The sequence below is a fragment of the Xiphophorus couchianus genome, chromosome 13 (genome assembly GCF_001444195.1).
Source record: "Xiphophorus couchianus chromosome 13, X_couchianus-1.0, whole genome shotgun sequence".
Classification (NCBI taxonomy): domain Eukaryota; kingdom Metazoa; phylum Chordata; class Actinopteri; order Cyprinodontiformes; family Poeciliidae; genus Xiphophorus; species Xiphophorus couchianus.
The window spans coordinates 22,069,718-22,090,669 of NC_040240.1; the positions used below are offsets into that span (position 1 = coordinate 22,069,718).

Below are 20,952 nucleotides of genomic sequence, written 5' to 3' on the forward strand. Positions count from 1 at the left end.
ACAAAAACCTTCAGTTGAGAGAACAGAAACTAGTCAAATTGTCTTTCCAGAAGACATGCAAACAGAAAACCAGCCAAACAAAATAGCCCCTAATTGCAGATTTTACAATAAGAGAATGTTAGTGAGAGAACCAGCACATGAAGCGATTTCATGCAAACTCCATGTAAATGGGAACCCCAAGCCAGGAGTTTAACCCGGGACCTTCTTACTGCAAGGCAGCGGTGCAACAAACTGCGGCAAAACACAGCCTCTCTTCTTTTCCATGTTTTATAAAATCATCATGAGAAAGTGTCTCAAACTGCTGGACACTGGTTCCATGACCAAGTGTCTCTATTTGAATCTATTTCTCAGTATGTTAGTGTTATAAATTCATGGAATACTTAGGAAAGTTTTAAAACATGTAAAGTCACAGCACAAAGAAAATAAATAATTACTAAAACAACAACATGTCATGATTTGGTGGTGAGGAAGATAAGATGAACCCAGGTATTTGAGTGAGAATGATGATTAAATGGTGAAATATACAAAAATCCAAAGTCCAAGATCCAGGCAGCACACAATGAACAGAAGGCTAAGGGTTAATACTGGTAGCAACTGAAAAACAAGAACCATCTGACCGCAGACTTGACACAACGAGACAGCTTGAACAGACAGATTAGACATAACAGATTCAACAATGACCCGAAGAGGAACAAGGAACAGAGGTGGGATTAAATACACAGAGAGTAATCAGGGAACGAGACACAGCTGGGAACAATCTAGACAGGACAACACAGAGACTCAATGGACACAGAAACCTAAAATAAACACACAGAAAAACTCAATTCCTCACACAACATATAAAAAACATTGGAATTTTAAAGCTATTATGACAGAAATAAAATGAGTTGCAACAAAAGATTTGGAAAAATAAATTACAACTAAATTAGAAAAAACAAAAGTAATTGCACTATGCATTTGTGGTCAATGATTGATCATAGCTGGTTTGAATCTAAGGGCAGATCACTAAATAGATCATTTTATACTCTTGTGTTGGTACAATAAAGATGATCAGAGCCTTTGTTTACCCTCAATATGAAGGTAATTAGCATCTCACAGCACTTAAGAAATCTAATTACATGATGAGCTTAGCTCCATGTGACTGACTGTGTGTGTTTGAATATGTGTCCTGCCTCTCTGCTCCAGCTGTTAAGAGGTCAGAGTTGATCAGTGGCTGTCCAGGCCTTTCAGAGCCACTGACACACCAGCAGCACAATGATGATGTCACTGACTCTACTGCTGACCATCCTGGGGCTCCTGGTTCAGGATGAGACTCTCTGCTGGAAACTTGATTTCAGGATGTCATCAAATTTATTACAATGACAATGATTGAGAAAAATGAGAATATCAGCCCTGACCTTGGGTTGAAATTGGAGCTTTCCAGTCACACAGTGATATAATGTCGTACAAAATCCTCCCTCAGCTATAGAGGAACTGATCTGCTGCACTGAAACAGAAGTTGTTCATAGAACCATATTCATAGAGCATAATATGTAAATTAGACTATGGATGAGCACTAACTAGCTAGTTGTAGCTAAAAGCTGCTGCAGAAATCACTTAACTAAAACCTTCATATAGATGTACACAAATTTTCATGAAGCAGCTGGATCTTGTCATCTGCCTGTTTTATGCGATCATCAGATTAATTGGAATGACAAAAAGACTCTTTGATTAACAAAATATTTTACACAATTACAGCTTTGAAAAAAGTAAAGATTTTTTTCACATATTTAAAAATTAATTATTTCATTAGAAGACATAACTCTGTAACAAAAGATGTTCAGTCTTTGCATCAGTATAAGTTTGCATTATACTGATGCAATGATTCAAAGGACAGGGCCATATCTCAAATGACAGAAAGGTTGTCCCCCATAAAAATGTTCACTTGCCAAAATATCCTTTGTTTAGACACATACCTCTAAATATGTAAAAATGTGTTAATGTAAAGAAAGGGTGTTGAAAAAGTTGCACTAAAATTGCACACTTACTGTTTGTGTTATTCTAAAGTGAAGATTTAAAATTTCCTCATCTCTCATTTCTATTTTGATGTGTTAAATATCTAAAAGAGCTCGCTTAGATCAGCGAGCCAAATGAACCTGGAGGTGCCGAGGACTTCCAGGAGGCAGAGAGGAGACAGGGCGTTTGCTGTTGCAGCTCCCAAACTTTGGAATTCTTTACCTATGTTGGTAAAACAGGCCCCCTCTTTAGCAATTTTTAAATCTGCTTTTAAGACTTACCTTTTTCGGTTGGCCTTTGATTCAGTTTGAGATGCTGCTTTTCTGTATTTATCTGGGTATGTTTATGTATTATATAGAGTGTTTTACGTCACTGCATTGTTGGTTTTTATGTGTTTTAATTTAGATTTTTATTTGTTTAATCTTGTGATTGTACAGCACTTTGGTCAGTGGTACTGTTTTAAAGTGCTATATAAATAAACTTGCCTTGCCTTGCCTTGCCTCAAATGATTATGAACTACTAGGAAGAAAAATGGAAAAGAAAAAGTGTAGAAATTTTATATAAAACACAACTAAACATGTTTTGCTCAAAAACAGTCAGTTAAGATGTAAAAAACATTATGTGGGAGAAACTTTAACTATTTGAAAAAATGCTTTACAAATGTTCTAAGTAGCACCACATTGATCCAAGTTTCTATTGCAGTCAGTCAGAGCATTTCCATAGAGCCACTTTGCATCAGCAGCTCCATGCTCCAGTGCTCTGGGAGAGTTTATAGTCCTGACAGTTGAACTCTGGATGACTGACAGCTGTCCTTCATCACAACAGAAGTCACAGAAATCCTCCTCATCAAAAACATGACTTTGATCTGCATCCTCATCTGGACTCTCCTCTGCTGCTGCTTCACAGGTAAAGTCCAGAGAATCCAGCTCCTCTCCTCTATGAACATCTGTCCCTCTGAAATGGAGCCGACTAAACCATGAAGCTGCTACATGTTTATATCTCTGTGTCCTCAGAGGTCAGATGTCAGTACACACTGACTCAGCCTGCCGCAGTGAGAGCTGATCTGGGAAGATCTGCCACCATCAACTGTAGAACCAGTCAGAATGTTTATGTTCATAGCGGCTCCCACTGTTTAGCCTGGTACCAACAGAAAGATGGACAAACTCCTAAGCTCCCCATTTATTATACCAGCACTAAAGCATCAGGGACTCCAAGTCGTTTTACAGGCAGTGGATCAAACTCTGACTTCACTCTGACCATCAGTGGAGTTCAGGCTGAAGATGCTGCAGTTTATTACTGTCAGAGTTTTCATGTCATCAGCAGCCAGTACGTGTTCACACAGTGAAAAACAGTCGTACAAAATCCTCCCTCAGTCAGTATGAACAGAAACTGAACTGCAGCTGCAGAGACTGATTGTGTCACCTGAAGTCATGCCAGACTAATATAAACACTGTTTCATTAATAATAGGTTACATATATGTCTGTGTATAATAATTAATGAAATGAAATAATTAATTTATATTTATATATATATATAAATATATATGCTTAATTTTATATATATAGCAGCTTTTTATTCTGAATTGGGATTTAAAATGGTCTCAAAAGAATGTGAAATCAGCAATTCTGCTGCATAAAATAACTGTCAAAAAGTGAACCAATGTGCCCAAGATCTGGCTGTTCAAACTATTTCACCCTGGAACAGAATGTAAAATATTTGGTGAAGTCTCTGAAAACCCAAACATTTCAACACAAGACTTACAGCATTTTGACTTGCTGTTTTTGTTATTAAACACATGACTGACTCTAAAAGAGAAGAGACTGCACTAATGTAACTTTTGTTATGGGAGATGATCAAAGGGTAAAGCTTTGCTCTCTAAGTAAAAAGGCCAGACTAAAGTTTGCCTGAATAATTATATTCCAAGACGAATATAATTATATTCGAATAGAATAATAGTCTTTGGACAGATGAGTCAAAAACTAAGTTTTGTGTTTTGTTTTCCAAAAAGGAACCAAATCATTGTCTTCAACCAATACAGCTCTCCATGTCAGGGATCTCATACCAGCTGTGAAGCATGGAGTTGGAAGTGTCATGCTTCTAAGGTTCTTTGCTGCAGTGGGATCACTGTGACACAACTCACCATGAAAACTACAGTGCATGATGGAAAATATGAAGCACTGTGAACCTTAACCAGCACTGGACTACAATATGATGATGGTCCAAAACATACCAGTGAATCTAACCAGGAATCAATGTGAATAAAGGAACAGAAAGTCACATCAAAATGTGTAATTTTAAAATAAAATGTCTCTGCTTTCTTTATCAGTAAATGTCAAATTATCTTGAACACTTAAAAACAAGTATAGAAAAGAAGACCTTTTTTGTAGAATAAAATAACTTTCAACAAAATATTTTCAAACCACAAGAGTTTAGATATAAATATATATATTTTAGAACTTCAAATATCAGAAAAAAGTCATCAAAAAATTCATCTGCAAAAAGGAGGAGAGTTTGATTCATGGCCTGTGATTTATAATAAATCTTTTTCTAAAGAATGGTATGTGTTCTTCACAATAGCAGCTAGCTTAGCCAGAATAAATCCAATCACAGTGATACAAACTCACTGAAATACTTCAGAACTCTAAAATGAGAGATTAACTTTCTTCTTATTTAGATACATCTATGAGATGTGGATTCACCAAACATGCAGATGTTAGATATAAGACATTTGGTGGACTGTATATCAGAGGATGAACATGTTTTTCCCTACTACGATGTCCACTTGGCAAACAATCCTTTAGACATTTAACTTTATCTAGTCACTGTGTTTAACTATGTGTTATTTCCAATATCTACACCCATTTATCCTTGCAGGATAACTGGGGACTGGGGCCTATCACCAGGTATGATGAAGCCTAGGCGCAAATTCAAACTGGGAGACTCTTTTAGCCCCACCTGCATCATCCAACCGGAGCTTCTGGCTCATCACCATCGATTGATCGACGCCGGTCCAAGACTCATCACGTCCAATCACCGTCCAAGCCCCATATGGTAAGGGCAACGATCCATGGCGTCTTGTGCTTTCCAGCAAAGCTCAACCCACCTCCACCGCTTCACCCCCACTTACTCGGCTATCCGGCATCATCCTTCACCGCCTCCACCACCAGTGCCGGGTCCCGGGGGATGACGTTCCTAACAGCATATGGAATGCTCATCCGAGCCCATCGCAAAGTTTGCGATAATCAATGTCCTCAGCCGGGGCCCGAGCACCAAAGATTTAATTCATGTTGTTAATAAACTTTTCTAATTGTTTCCCTTTTCTCCATCTGAGTCTCTCCAGATTGAAATAAAGTGTGATTTACAAACGATTTTATTTAAAACAGGAACAATACACTGTATGAATTAACCACAGGAGGAAAGATGCAATGTATCAGGTTACAGACCAAAATGCTAAAACCTGATATTAATCCTTGACCAGCTGATACAACTTTTTAAAAGAAAAAAAACATAAACAGCCAGTTGTTCTTTAATAAATTTAAAATTAAGGTAAAGATATTTTTCCACGACCAGGACGAAAACCACACTGCTCTTCCTGAATCCGAGGTTCGACTATCCGACGGACCCTCCTCTCCAGGACCCCTGAATAGACCTTGCCAGGGAGGCTTAAGAGTGTGACCCCTCTATAATTGGAGCACACCCTCTGGTCCCCCTTTTTGAACAGGGGGACCACCACCCCAGTCTGCCAATCCAAGGGAACTGCCCCCAATGTCCATGCGATATTGCAGAGTCGCGTCAGCCAACACAACCCTACAACATCCAGAGCCTTAAGGAACTCCGGGCGGATCTCATCCACCCCCGGAGCCTTGCCACCGAGGAGCTTCTCAACCACCTCGGCGACCTCGTCCCCAGAGATTGGAGAGCCCAACCCAGAGTCCCCCGGCTCAGCTTCTTCAATAGAAGGCATGTTGGTGGGATTGAGGAGGTCTTCGAAGTATTCTGCCCACCGGCCCACAATGTCCCGAGTAGAGGTCAGCAGGACACCATCCCCACTATAAACAGTGTTGGTGCCGCACTGCTTCCCCCCCCTGAGACGCCGGATGGTGGACCAGAATCGCTTCGAAGCCGTACGGAAGTCTTTCTCCATGGCCTCTCCAAACTCCTCCCACGCCCGAGTTTTTGCCTCAGCAACCACCTGAGCCGCATGCCGCTTAGCCTGCCGGTACCCATCAGCTGCTTCCGGAGTCCCACAGGCCAAAAAGGCCCGGTAGGACTCTTTCTTCAGCCTGACAGCATCCCTCACCGAAGGTGTCCACCAACGGGTACGAGGGTTGCCGCCGCGACAGGCACCGACAACCTTGCGGCCACAGCTCCGACCGGCCGCCTCGACAATGGAGGCACGGAACACAGTCCACTCAGACTCCATGTCCCCCACCTCCCCCGGGACGTGTTCAAAGTTTTGCCGGAGATGGGAGTTAAAGCTCCGTCTCACAGGGGATTCCGCCAGACGTTCCCAGCAGACCCTCACAACACGTTTGGGCCTGCCAGGTCTGACCGGCTTTCGCCCCCACCACCGGAGCCAACTCACCACCAGGTAGTGGTCAGTGGACAGCTCCGCACCTCTCTTCACCCGAGTGTCCAAGACATACGGCCGCAGATCCGATGAAACGACGACAAAGTCGATCATCGAACTGCGGCCTAGGGTGTCCTGGTGCCAAGTGCACATATGAACACCCTTATGCCTGAACAGGGTGTTCGATATGGACAATCCATGACGAGCACAGAAGTCCAACAACAGAACACCATTCGAGTTCAGATCGGGGGGGCCGTTCCTCCCAACCACACCCTTCCAGGTCTCACTGCACCCGACCCCTTTGGCCCCTCTCACAGGTGGTGGGCCCATGGGAGGGGGGACCCATGTTTCCTCTTCGGGCTGAGCCCGGCCGGGCTCCATGGGTTAAAGCCCGGCCACCAGACGCTCGCCATCGTGCCCCCCCTCCAGGCCTGGCTCCAGAGTGGGGCCCCGGTGACCCGCGTCCGGGCGAGGGAACGCCAAGTCCAATGTTTTTGTCCGTCATTGGGGTCTTCGGGCTGCGCTTTGTCTGGTCCCTCACCTTTTCGTCCTGGTCGTGGAACACTGGACCAGCTCTACACCCTCAGCAGGGTCCTGGAGGGTGCATGGGAGTTCGCCCAACCAGTCTACATGTGTTTTGTGGACTTGGAGAAGGCGTTCGACCGTGTCCCTCGGGGAGCCCTGTGGGGGGTTCTCCGGTAGTATGGGGTACCGGGCCCTTTGATACGGGCTGTCAGGTCCCTGTATGACCGGTGTCAGAGTCTGGTCCGCATTGCCGGCAGTAAGTCGGGCTCGTTTCCGGTGAGAGTTGGACTCCGCCAGGGCTGCCCTTTGTCACCGATTCTGTTCATTACTTTCATGGACAGAATTTCTAGGCGCAGCCAAGGTGTTGAGGGGATCCGATTTGGTGGCCTTAGGATCTCATCTCTGCTTTTTGCAGACGATGTGGTCCTACTGGCCTCATCAGGTCATGATCTGCAGCTCTCGCTGGAGCGGTTCGCAGCCGAGTGTGAAGCGGCCGGGATGGGGATCAGTGCCTCCAAATCCGAGGCCATGGTCTTGAGCCGGAAAAGGGTAGAGTGCCTTCTCCGGGTCAAGGGGGGTGTCCTGCCCCAGGTGGAGGAGTTCAAGTATCTCGGGATCTTGTTCACGAATGAGGGAAGAAGGGAGCGGGAGATCGACAGGCGGATTGGCGCAGCGTCTGCTGTCAAGCGGGCGCTGTACCGGTCCGTCGTGGTAAAGAGAGAGCTGAGCCAAAAAGCGAAGCTCTCGATTTACCGGTCGATCTACGTTCCCACCCTCATCTATGGTCATGAGCTTTGGGTGATGACCGAAAGAACGAGATCGCGGATACAAGCGGCCGAAATGGGTTTTCTCCGTAGGGTGGCTGGGCTCTCCCTTACAGATAGGGTGAGAAGCTCAGTCATCCGGGAGGGACTCAGAGTAGAGCCTCTGCTCCTTCACATCGAGAGGAGCCAGTTGAGGTGGCTCGGGCATCTGGTCAGGATGCCTCCTGGACGCCTCCCTGGTGAGGTGTTCCGGGCACGTCCCACCGGGAGAAGACCCCGAGGAAGACCCAGGACACGCTGGAGGGACTATGTCTCTCGGCTGGCCTGGGAACGCCTCGGGATTCCCCCGGAAGAGCTAGAAGAAGTGGCCGGGGAGAGGGAAGTCTGGGCCTCCCTTCTGAAGCTGCTACCCCCGCGACCCGACCTCGGATAAGCGGAAGAAGATGGATGGATGGATGGATATTTTTCTCAAAACAAAGCAATCATGGCATAGAACATTGTGATGGAAAGACTTTAAACATCAAAAAAATGTATTTGTTCATCTGTTTATATGGTGTATATTCCCCAAAATGATTATCACATGTAAAAAAAGAGAAAAGAGAAAAGTTTACATAATTCATATAAAACAAGTAAACATACTGTAAAGTCAATATACTTTTCTCCAAAACAAACTGTTTTGTGAATTGTGTTGAATGTTACGTGGGAAGAACATTTACTACAGAAAAATGAAAATAAATATGCTGTTATTAAAATGAGTGTCACATAGTTCCAAATCTCTACTGGAGTCATTCAGAGCATTTCCATAGAGTCACTTTGCATCAGCAGCTCCATGCTCCAGCGCTCTGGGAGAGTTTATAGTCCTGACAGTTGAACACTGAATGACTGACAGCTGTCCTTCATCACAACAGAAGACACAGAAATCCTCCTCATCAAAAACATGACTTTGATCTGTGTCCTCATCTGGACTCTCCTCTGCTGCTGCTTCACAGGTAAAGTCCAGAGAATCCAACTCCTCTCCTCTATGAACATCTGTCCCTCTGAAATGAAGCCGACTAAACCATGAAGCTGCTACATGTTTATATCTCTGTGTCCTCAGAGGTCAGATGTCAGTACACACTGACTCAGCCTGCAGCAGTGAGAGCTGATCTGGGAGGATCTGCTACCATCAACTGTAGAACCAGTCAGAATGTTTATGTAAACAGCAATGGCCACCATTTAGCCTGGTACCAACAGAAAGATGGACAAACTCCTAAGCGGCTCATTTATTATACCAGCACTCGAGCATCAGGGACTCCAAGTCGTTTCTCAGGCAGTGGATCAAACTCTGACTTCACTCTGACCATCAGTGGAGTTCAGGCTGAAGATGCTGCAGTTTATCACTGTCAGAGTTACCACAGCGGTGGGGTGTTCACACAGTGAAAAACAGTCATACAAAAACCTCCCTCAGTCAAACTGAACTGAAACTATGTTGCTGCAGCTTCCAGCTGCTGCAGAAACTGATAGTTTACTGAAATCCTTCACATGGATACACACAACTTTTCATGAAGGTGTTTTAAAATAAATGAGTAAAATGTACAGCATCACTCTAATTTGAATGATTGGTTGACAAAAGATAGGATAACTTAAAAAAATAACTTTTAATTTGATGAAGAAATGGATAGTAGTAAGAAACAAAACCTTCACTAAAGCATTTAAAAATATCACACAAGTTACTTTAGTTTGTTTTAGTTCCATGTTATAATCAATTAATCAATTAGAATCACATGACAAAAATCATAAAATGTATAATTGGACACAAATCCTAAGATTATTTGTAGTTGCTGTTGGAATAGCAACAGCCACAATGTAAAGAAAAAATCAACTAGATTTTCACACAAACAGTTTGCAGATCTTAAATGAATAAAATGATCTGAGTGTTGATGTCAACAGTTTCACTTCAACGAGAGTTTAGGAAAATGTGTTTGATAATTGAGCTTTAGCTTCAAGATGTTGGTTTGTTGTTTGTGGAGAAGATCTAATATTAAACATGCTTCAAATAAAGAATGTTATAATACTGTAATAAAAAATTGTCATAATGAAGCATATCAGAATTACAAATAGAGGAAATGAAGAAAGCTCTTTACTCTAGAGTATTTTCTTCCACTATTCACAACTGTCTGAGCAGTAAGGAGGAAACCTGATGATATGTAGAGCTGAGCTCCATGTGACTGACTGTGTGTGTTTGCATATGTGTCCTGCCTCTCTGCTCCAGCTGTTAAGAGGTCAGAGTTGATCAGTGGCTGTCCAGGCCTTTCAGAGCCACTGACATACCAGCAGCACAATGATGATGTCACTGACTCTACTGCTGACCTTCCTGGGGCTCCTGGTTCAGGGTGAGACTCCCTGCTGTAGCATTACATATATATTAAAACAGGAAAAACTGTTTTACATTTACTATAAACGTTAATCTTATTTTGCCATAAATGTGTGTTTGTTTCATGTTCTAAAGGTTCTTCAGGAGACATCATCTTGACTCAGACTCCTAGAGCTCAGTCTGCTGTTCAGGGACAGACCGTCTCCATCAGGTGTAAATCTGACCGACTGATTGGTGATGACATCAACTGGTATCTTCAGAAACCTGGAGAAGCTCCCAAACTTTTGATTTATGATACCACAGAACGTCAGTCTGGAGTTCCTGAGCGTTTTCGTGCAAAAGCAGAACAGACTGACTTCACTTTAACCATCAGTGGAGTTCAGGCTGAGGATGCAGGAGTTTACTATTGTCAGCAACATAACAGCTTCCCACTCACACAGTGATACAAGGCCGTAAAAAACCTCAGAGAGAAAGAGGAACTGATCTGACTCAAAATGGGGGGAAAAAAAATCATCATTTTAATAAACTAAAGACAAATTATTTTCTATTAATTAATAATAAGAGCAATACAGTTCCTGTTTGAAAGCTTTATTGATTTCAAATTTTAATTCAAATTTTGTACTGAACAGTTTCAACAGAACAGGAACTGAATTTAGTCACCAGAAATTCACTCTAGAACTTTTTTCAGCAAATGTGATACAAAGATCTGCATCAGGACACTCTGATAATACAGAGCAACAATCTCAGATTATTTTAAAATATATATATATATATATATATATATATATATATATATATATATAAATGAAACATGTCTTTTCATAAGTATTCAACAAGGATTTGGCGCATTTTCCATTATCTAAATGAAGTCTTATTGATTTAGACATTTCCACTTGGAACAGCAGACTGAGAGATGAAACAATCAGTAAAGAGTTAAACCAATTTGCTTAGATCATCTTGATTGACACCTCTAGTTATTTGAAAGAAAAAATGATTTAAACAGAATTAGTTCACGTAATTTATTAGAAACATTTCCAATAACATTAAATTTTTAGATGGTTCAAATTTCTTAGAAACAAATGACAAAAAATGTTATTGTTTAAAGAAACCAGAGTTTATTAAAAAGAAAGAAACATTTTCAGAGTCAAACTGGAGAAACATTTTGTTTTTACAGATAGAAGACCAAGAGTGGTAATGTAATAAAACTGTAAAAACAATTAAAAAGCAAATAAGAAGAACCAGCTCAGGACTGGGAACACTGGTCTCTCCTCAGTGTCTCTGTGACTGCAGACTGGGAGCCCTGGGAGGCCTCACAGGTCACAGAGCCCACCTTCCTCCACTGGTCTGCAGGGATCCTCAGGGTGCTGCTCCAGCTGTAGAGGCCGTCATTCTGCAGCACCCCGGAGCTCCTGCTCTGCTCCCAGCTGCTGCTGCTGCTGCCGTCCAGCTTCCAGGACAGAGTCCAGTCTGAGGGGAAGCCCTTGTTAGCCAGACACATGAGGGTAACCTGCTGCTGCTGCAGCTCCACACTGGAGGGGGGCAGCACTGTCAGGGTGGGGCGGGTATCACCTAGGAGACACCAATCAGATTAGAGAACAGAACCTGTAGATGTTAAGCAGCAGATTCTGTGTCATGGTTACAGTTAGTGAAAGGTTTTCTAAAATAAGAAGTTTCTGCCAGATGTTTTCATGCTCCACTCGTCACTCACTGACACATTGTTTCACTTCCTTTTAGGAGTCTCAGATCAGCACAAAAAGTCAAAAAAGGTTCCAATTTTAAAAAATTCTATGTACTCTTAAATGAGAAAATACATAAATAAAAAAAGAATAAATAAAAAAGATAAAATAATAATAATGAATCTTTAGAATCTCATTTTTAAATGCAACTATACATTATTTATAACTACAGCAAGCATTCAATAGATTCAATAGATTTTAAAGAAAGAGTTCAATTTGAAATACTAAAAACAATCAACTTCAAGTTTTCTGTGTCTTTGTTGAACAGTATAGATTAAGACTGATTTTATCCCACCAATAAAAATAAATTCGGTTTTTACTTGAGCTCATTTAGATTTTTCACATCAAATCACCAAACTGGTTTACAACTGGCAGAAAAGTATTAAAATTAAAAAAGTGATAACATTGACAAACATATCAAACCTCAGTTCTGATATTTATTTCCAAAGCAACATTTTATATAATTTGAACATAAAATATTTCACTTCATCTTGAAGTCAGATTCTATTTGTTTGATGTAAGAAAGTAATTAATGCACATATATAATTTCCTCCTTTATAGGAAAATACAAAAATTTACTGTAAAGCATCCCGACATTATTTTTTAATTTAGTATTAAGCATGAAATAAACCTACTTCCAAACTCCAGTCTGGTTCCTCCACCAAAAGTCCACCACAGTGATACAAACTCACTGAGGCGCCGTACAAAAACCTTGGACTACAGACACGGCTCTCTGACTTTGTCTGACTAAACTAAACCTACAAACCAAGATTAAAATAAAACATTTTGTACTACTTAGATCAGTATAAACCTGCTTCATTCTGCTGTAATTTGTGATATTAACTACGACATATTTTCTGTATCTTGAAACGTTCTTTTAAAGCATAAAATCATGCATATTTCCCAGCCTGTCAAACAGAATTAAAACAATACCATCAAGTAAAAAAAACAAACAAAAAAAAAGCAGTTTTATATTTTACTTACTTCCAAGCTCCAGTCTGGTTCCTCCACCAAAAGTCCACCACAGTGATACAAACTCACTGAGGCGCCGTACAAAAACCTCTGACTACAGACACGGCTCTCTGACTTTGTCTGACTAAACTGAACTTACAAACCAAGATTAACTATTAAGTCAAACCAAATATTTTTTACTTCTTAGATCAGCACTGACTTGTTATACTCTGTTGTAATTTGGGATATTAAGTATGACTTATGTGTATCTTGAAACTTTTTTTATAAAGCATTAAATATTGCATGTCTTCTAGCTTCAATCTGTCAAACAGAATTAAAACAATAGAAGCAAATCAGTAAAAAAGCAGCTTTATATTTTACTTACTTCCAAACTCCAGTCTGGTTCCTCCACCGAACGTGTACCACAGTGATACAAACTCATTGAGCCGTCGTACAAAAACCTCTGACTGTAGAGAGACACGGCTCTCTGAACACAAAACATGGAGAACTAGAATTTTTAAGATTTTTAAAAGCTAAAAACATAAAAAATAAATATGTGCCATCAGGCTTAGAATCAAAAATGCCTCTGAAATTTGAATGTTGCATATTTGTAGTTCCATTTTCAGTGTTAAAATATACTCAGAATTTTCACACTTTACTTTTAACAGTTACTTTTTCAGAAGTATATATTATGAATGTATTTTAACACTGAAAAATTAAGTATAAATATACAACATTCAAATTTCAGAGGTATTTTTAATTCAAATCATAATGGCACATTTATTTCCATAAAGTACTCCCTGATTTATTTAAAAGTAGCCTTGGTGTATGTGAAATGTTTTTATAGCTCAGATATAACAGAAGTAATTGATGAATTGGTATTCTAAATTGGTATTCTTGGTTCAACTTTGAAACTATGCTGTTTACCTTTAAAAGTTTATGACTGGTTTGTTTCTTCACTTGTCCTACAAGTTTTAGTTGAAGCTGCTTATATGGCCTTAACTGGTCTATTTCCTCTCTCTTTTTACTTAGTATGTTCATGTACTTTTGTAGATTATTTGAAAAGTCAAAACCATCTGCAGTTCAGAGAACACAGCGATAGAGACCCAGGATGTTAGAAGAGAACATGTAGAGCTGAGCTCCATGTGACTGACTGTGTGTGTTTGCATATGTGTCCTGCCTCTCTGCTCCAGCTGTTAAGAGGTCAGAGTTGATCAGTGGCTGTCCAGGCCTTTCAGAGCCACTGACACACCAGCAGCACAATGATGATGTCACTGGCTCTACTGCTGACCATCCTGGGGCTCCTGGTTCAGGATGAGACTCTGATAGAAACTTTTCTTGGGATTCTTTTTTCTGTCAATGAAAAAGACTCAAATGAACCATCCTTTACATGTGAATCCTGATAATATTTCTCTGATCTAGATTTGTGTCAATATCTCTCTGTGTCATGTTTTTAGGTTCCTCAGCAGTCATCACCCTGACTCAGACTCCAGGATCTCAGTCTGTTACTCCGGGACAGACTGTGTCCTTTAGCTGTAAAGCCAGTTCACCTGTTGATGATGATTTGCACTGGTACCTTCAGAAATCTGGAGCAGCTCCAAAGCTCCTTATCTATTCCGCTTCTTCACGTTGGACTGGAGTGTCTGATCGTTTCACTGGAAGTGGATATGATATTGATTTTACTCTGACCATCAGCAGAGTTCAGGCTGAAGATGCAGGAGTTTATTACTGTCAACATGATGAGAACTTCCCGTTCACACAGTGATACAACGTCGTACAAAAACCTCACGGCTGCAGAGAAACTGATCCACAGCTGCACTGAAAAACAAGTTGTACATGTAGGGAATAAAAGAAAAGTTTAATACAAATCAAGGACCAGATTATTAGAATTAGTTGGTGTTGGGAACTTCAGCTCTTTTCATAAAACAAGCTCCAAAACGAAGCCAGGTTTTTTGGCTGCTTATTTATTTTCAACTGAAACCTGATCTGCTAGCTCTACGTTTTGTGTGATAAATCCTTTTGCTTTCACTGTTCCTTTTATGCCTTACGCTTGCTTAATTTTATGTTTGTTCTGTAACAAAAGCAAGCATTTTTACTTTTCTATGACATTTTAATCAAACTTTGCATTTTTGAACAAAACAGTGCAAACAGGTTTATCAAATAAACCCATAATAGCTTGTAAGTGTTGGTTTTAGTATTTTTAAATGCAAAAGTAAGAATTAAAAAAACAGTAGACTAGATAGATTTATACTTTAGCACATCTCTCAAGATTTAAACACAACAATTAAAGCATATTTTGCTTAATATTTGAAACCATATGAATGTTTGAAAACATTATTGCCTAGAAAAATGACATAAGATGGGAAAGAATGAATCCAGACTATAGGTTAATTGCATTATATGGAGATACTTCTAGGACCACAATTATGAGACTGTATGTATCAATCAATCAATCAAATTTTATTTGTATAGCACATTTCAGCAGCAAGGCATTTCAAAGTGCTTTACATCATATCAAACACAGAAACACATAACGCAACATAGAATCAACAATCAATACACAATATTAAGTAAAGTTCCATCAATAAATTTGTAATTGATTACGTTTCAAATACAATCCTAAACAGGTGGGTTTTTAGTCTAGATTTAAAGGAAGTCAGTGTTTCAGCTGTTTTACAGTTTTCTGGAAGTTTGTTCCAAATTTGTGGTGCATAGATGCTGAAAGCTGCTTCTCCTCGTTTGGTTCTGGTTCTGGGGATGCAGAGCAGAACCAGAACCGGAAGACCTGAGAGGTCTGGAAGGTTGATACAACAACAGCAGATCTTAGATGTATTGTGGTGCTAAGCCGTTCAGTGATTTTTAAACTAACAGTATTTTAAAGTCTATTCTTTGAGCTACAGGGAGCCAGTGTAGGGACTTTAAAACTGTATCTTCCTGTATGTATTATTCTGTCCAGAATAATACATTTCTGGGCAGAAATTGATTGTTTAACTGATCAACAGCAGACTGATCTGCTGGAGTCAGTCAGAACATTTCCATAGAGCCACTTTGCATCAGCAGCTCCATGCTCCAGTGCTCTGGGAGAGTTTATAGTCCTGAGAGTTGAACACTGAATGACTGACAGCTGTCCTTCATCACAACCGAAGACACAGAAATCCTCCTCATCACAAACATGACTTTGATCTGCATCCTCATCTGGACTCTCCTCTGCTGCTGCTTCACAGGTAAAGTCCAGATAATCCAACTCCTCTCCTCTATGAACATCTGTCCCTCTGAAATGAAGCCGATTAAACCATGAAGCTGCTACATGTCTTTGTCTTTGTGTCCACAGAGGTCAGAGGTCAGGTCACAGTGACTCAGCAGCCTGTAGCAGTGAGAGCTGATCTGGGAAGATCTATCAGCATCAACTGTAGAACCAGTCAGAATGTTTATGTAAACAGCAATGGCCACCGTTTAGCCTGGTACCAACAGAAAGATGGACAAACTCCTAAGCTTCTCATTTATTATGCCAGCACTCGAGCATCAGGGACTCCAAGTCGTTTTACAGGCAGTGGATCAAACTCTGACTTCACTCTGACCATTATTGGAGTTCAGGCTGAAAATGCTGGAGTTTATTACTGTCAGAGTGCTCACTACATCAACAGCAAGTGGATGTTCACACAGTGAAAAACCATCGTACAAAAACCTCCCTCAGTCAAATTAAACTAACGGGTCTGATACAGTTCACTGATCCCCCCTCTCCATGCTGCATACACTTGTTGAGACCAGTAGATCTTCTTTTATCATCTCCTTCCATGAGGAAACTGATAGTCTAGGCAATTTCCTCCTTGACTACAGAAGCAGTATCGAGTTGACACTGCTAAGGTGCAGCTGCCTTCAATCACCATCTTCCCATAAATACTCAGGATTTACATCCACTCATTGCCAGATGAAATGATTTCACTTCATACAAAGCCTACCTCAGTCTGACTGAACAGAAACTCTGAAAAACGAGTTGGAAAATGAATCGGTTTGTCCTTGCTTTTCACAGTATCCAAATGGAATCAAATAGAAGTCAACAAATTACATTTGACACCTCTCACTGTATAATGATCTGTTTTTAAACATGAATAAAACATTGAACAGTCCCTGTTAATAACATTAAGTTTGCATTAAATATAAATGATACAAAACTGAGTGACATTTTTTACAAAAAACATATCTGCAAGAAATAGTTCATAAAAAAAAATACCCTGACTTATTTAAGTACCTTCACTACACACCTTCACTAAAGAGGTTTTTGGAAAAGTCTCATGTTATTTTCAACATATCTAGTCGCATTTTTGTCAAAGAGTTTTAATTTTTAAATTTCATCAATTAGATCCAAATTTCCTCTGTGAGTCATTCAGAACATTTCCATAGAGTCACTTTGCATCAGCAGCTCCATGCTCCAGTGCTCTGGGAGAGTTTATAGTCCTGACAGTTGAACACTGGATGACTGACAGCTGTCCTTCATCACATCAGAAGACACAGAAATCCTCTTCATCAAAAACATGACTTTGATCTGCGTCCTCATCTGGACTCTCCTCTGCTGCTGCTTCACAGGTAAAGTCCAGAGAATCCAACTCCTCTCCTCTATGAACATCTCTCCCTCTGAAATGAGGCCGACTAAACCATGAAGCTGCTGCATGTTTTTGTCTCTATGTCCTCAGAGGTCAGAGGTCAGGTCACAGTGACTCAGCCTTCAGCATTGAGAGCTAATCTGGGAGGATCTGCCACCATCAGCTGTAGAACCAGTCAGAATATTCATAGCACCTATTTAGCCTGGTACCAACAGAAAGATGGACAAACTCCTAAGCTCCTCATTTATACTACCAGCACTAAAGCATCAGGGACTCCAAGTCGTTTTACAGGCAGTGGATCAAACTCTGACTTCACTCTGACCATCAGTGGAGTTCAGGCTGAAGATGCTGCAGTTTATTACTGTCAGAGTTTTCATGTCATCAGTAGTCAGTATGTGTTCACACAGTGAAAAACAGTCATACAAAAACCTCCCTCAGTCAAACTGAACTGAAACTATGTTGCTGCAGCTTCCAGCTACAGAAACTGATAGTTTTTCTGAAATCCTTCACATGGATACACGTAAATTTTCATGAAGGCGTTTCAAAATAAATGAGTAAAATGTACAGCATCACTCTAATTTGAATGATATAAAGCTTATTTGGTTGACAAAAGATAGGATAACTTAAAAAAACAACTTAATTTGATGAAGAAATGGATAGTAGTAAGAAACAAAACCTTCACTAAAGCATTTAAAAATATCACACAAGTTACTTTAGCTTGTTTTAGTTCTATGTTTAGCACTAATGTTATAATCAATTAATCAATTAGAATCACGTGACAAAAATCATAAAATGTATAATTTGACACAAATCCTAAGATTATTTGTAGTTGCTGTTGGAATAGCAACAGCCACAATGTAAAGAAAAAAGCAACTAGATTTTCATACAAACAGTTTGCAGATCTTAAATGAATAAAATGATCTGAGTGTTGATGTCAACAGTTTAACTTCAACGAGAGTTTAGGAAAATGTGTTTGATAATTGAGCTTTAGCTTCAAGATTTTGGTTTGTTGTTTGTGGAGGAGAAGATCTAATATTAAACATGCTTCAAATAAAAACATCAGAATGTTGTAATAATATCATACAAAAGTGTTAGGATGAAGCACATCAGAATTACAAATGGAGGAAATGAAGATAGCTCTTTACTCTATAGCATTTTCTTCCACTATTTTAATTTATCACAACTGTCTGAGCAGTGAGGAGGAAACCTGATGATATGTAGAGCTGAGCTCCATGTGACTGACTGTGTGTGTTTGCATATGTGTCCTGCCTCTCTGCTCCCAGCTGTTAAGAGGTCAGAGTTGATCAGTGCCTGTCCAGGCCTTTCCGAGCCACTGACACACCAGCAGCACAATGATGATGTCACTGACTCTACTGCTGACCATCCTGGGGCTCCTGGTTCAGGGTGAGTCTCTCTGCTCTAAACTTTGTGTTAAAATGTAGCCATGTTCTCCAGGATTTATGACATGACATCTTCAATTTGGATGGTGATAGAATTTATTCAACTTTGATTTTTCTTCAGGAAGGTTTTTGTCTTTTTGTGTTTTCAGGATCTTCAGGACAAGTCACCATAACTCAGACTCCTGGATCTCAGTCTGTTGCTCCAGGACAGCCTGTCTCTATTCAATGTAAAGTCAGTAAAAGTGTAAATCACTGTTTCAACTGGTACCTTCAGAAACCAGGAGAAGTTCCAAAACTCCTTATTAAATGCGCAAGCACCCGTCATTCTGGAATCCCTGATCGTTTCAGTGGATCAAACTCTGGGAATACTGACCTCACTCTGACCATCAGTGGAGTTCAGGCTGAAGATGCTGGAGTTTATTACTGTCAGAGTGCTCACTACATCAACAGCAAGTGGATGTTCACACAGTAAAAAACCATCGTACAAAAACCTCCCTCAGTCAAATTAAACTAACGGGTCTGATGCAGTTCACTGATCCCCCCTCTCCATCCTGCATACACTTGTTGAGATCATGTTATTTTCAACATATTCAGTTGCATTTTTGCCAAAAAGCTTTCATTTTTAAATGTAATCAATTGGATCCAAATTCCCTCTGTGAGTCATTCAGAGCATTTCCATAGAGTCACTTTGCATCAGCAGCTCCATGCTCCAGTGCTCTGGGAGAGTTTATAGTCCTGACAGTTGAACACTGGATGACTGACAGCTGTCCTTCATCACAACTGAAGACACAGAAATCCTCTTCATCACAAACATGACTTTGATCTGCGTCCTCATCTGGACTCTCCTCTGCTGCTGCTTCACAGGTAAAGTCCAGAGAATCCAACTCCTCTCCTCTATGAACATCTGTCCCTCTGAAATGAAGCCGACTAAACCATGAAGATGCTGCATGTCTTTGTCTTTGTGTCCACAGAGGTGAGAGGTCAGATCACAGTAACTCAGCAGCCTGCAGCAGTGAGAGCTGATCTGGGAGGATCTGCCACCATCAATTGTAGAACCAGTCAGAATGTTTATGTTTACAACAGCAATCACCGTTTTGGGTGGTATCAACAGAAAGATGGACAAACTCCTAAGCTCCTCATTTATGACGCCAGCACTCGGACATCAGGGACTCCAAGTCGTTTTACAGGCAGTGGATCAAACTCTGACTTCACTCTGACCATCAGTGGAGTTCAGGCTGAAGATGCTGCAGTTTATTACTGTCAGAGTTTTCATTACCCCAACAGCCAGCACGTGTTCACACAGTGAAAAACAGTCATACAAAAACCTCCCTCAGTCAAACTGAACAGAAACTGAACTGCAGCTGCACAGATTTGTCACTGACATATGTAAATGTATGTTACTGGAAAGAAAAGCAGTTGTAGAAAATGTAAATTGATATTGCATTTTCTACAACAGATATTGTCATTCCTCATCCATATTCTATGCTCATTCTTCCAATCAGTCACATGTCAGCCTTTTTCCAAAGGTCCTAGGACAAGAGCTGGGGGTGGCCAGTAAGACTATTGTCCATATTTCTTGTGAATAATGTGAATAAGTCAATCATAAGATTTCAGAAGCATTTGTGAAACTTTTATTGTTTATAAAATTGAATCAGTCCACTTTAAAACAATATCAAGCACATTCAGAATGAAACAGAGAAGCTGGTAATAAGAAAACATGAAAGCAAAGGTAAAATCAGCTACAGATTCAATTTAGAGACACTGGTCTCTCTTGAGGGTCTCGGTTACTGCACACTGGGAGCTGCATGTTTTTGTCTGACGTCCCGTGACGTAATTGTCCTTATTTGGACTTGTGCGCTCTTGGGGGACATGCAGGTGGTTTGGATAACGTGGATAACGTAAGGTAATTAGCATCTCACAGCACTTAAGAAATCTAATTACATGATGAGCTTAGCTCCATGTCACTGTGTGTGTTTGAATATGTGTCCTGCCTCTCTGCTCCCAGCTGTTAAGAGGTCAGAGTTGATCAGTGGCTGTCCAGGCCTTTCAGAGCCAC

General features: G+C 40.6%; 1 protein-coding gene and 7 gene segments (V, D, J or C); 6 read left to right on the plus strand and 2 right to left on the minus strand.

The window, feature by feature from the left end:
- The window catches only part of LOC114155979 (Ig kappa chain V region 3381-like), a 13,696-nt gene extending 10,341 nt beyond the window's left edge, over positions 1-3,355 (plus strand). Inside the window, 1 exon segment of the V gene segment in view lies at positions 3,269-3,355. Within this exon segment, the coding sequence occupies positions 3,269-3,340 (72 nt within the window).
- Positions 1-13,325, minus strand: part of LOC114155990 (Ig kappa-b4 chain C region-like) — a 16,407-nt gene extending 3,082 nt beyond the window's left edge. The window contains exon 1 of the C gene segment in view: positions 13,281-13,325.
- LOC114155982 (immunoglobulin kappa variable 4-1-like) lies at positions 8,410-9,430 on the plus strand. The segment is given in 2 exon segments: positions 8,410-8,844; positions 8,952-9,430. Coding segments are annotated over 2 exon segments (375 nt in total).
- Positions 10,164-10,962, plus strand: LOC114155988 (Ig kappa chain V region 3368-like). The segment is given in 2 exon segments: positions 10,164-10,227; positions 10,344-10,962. Coding segments are annotated over 2 exon segments (360 nt in total).
- Positions 11,214-13,337, minus strand: LOC114156276 (Ig kappa-b4 chain C region-like). The segment is given in 3 exon segments: positions 11,214-11,777; positions 12,929-13,010; positions 13,281-13,337. Coding segments are annotated over 3 exon segments (465 nt in total).
- A 686-nt stretch (positions 13,338-14,023) lies between these two features.
- On the plus strand, positions 14,024-15,209 carry LOC114155989 (immunoglobulin kappa variable 2-29-like). The segment is given in 2 exon segments: positions 14,024-14,209; positions 14,353-15,209. Coding segments are annotated over 2 exon segments (360 nt in total).
- A 514-nt stretch (positions 15,210-15,723) lies between these two features.
- LOC114155978 (Ig kappa chain V region 3381-like) lies at positions 15,724-16,576 on the plus strand. The segment is given in 2 exon segments: positions 15,724-16,119; positions 16,227-16,576. Coding segments are annotated over 2 exon segments (387 nt in total).
- A 2,208-nt stretch (positions 16,577-18,784) lies between these two features.
- Positions 18,785-20,879, plus strand: LOC114156277 (immunoglobulin superfamily member 2-like). The gene is made up of 5 exons (XM_028036622.1): positions 18,785-18,900; positions 19,046-19,364; positions 19,491-19,551; positions 19,661-19,760; positions 19,868-20,879. Exons 1-5 carry the CDS (start codon positions 18,849-18,851, stop codon positions 20,200-20,202), a joined length of 867 nt encoding a protein of 288 aa, XP_027892423.1. The 5' UTR covers positions 18,785-18,848; the 3' UTR covers positions 20,203-20,879.
- Positions 20,880-20,952: the final 73 nt, after the last annotated feature.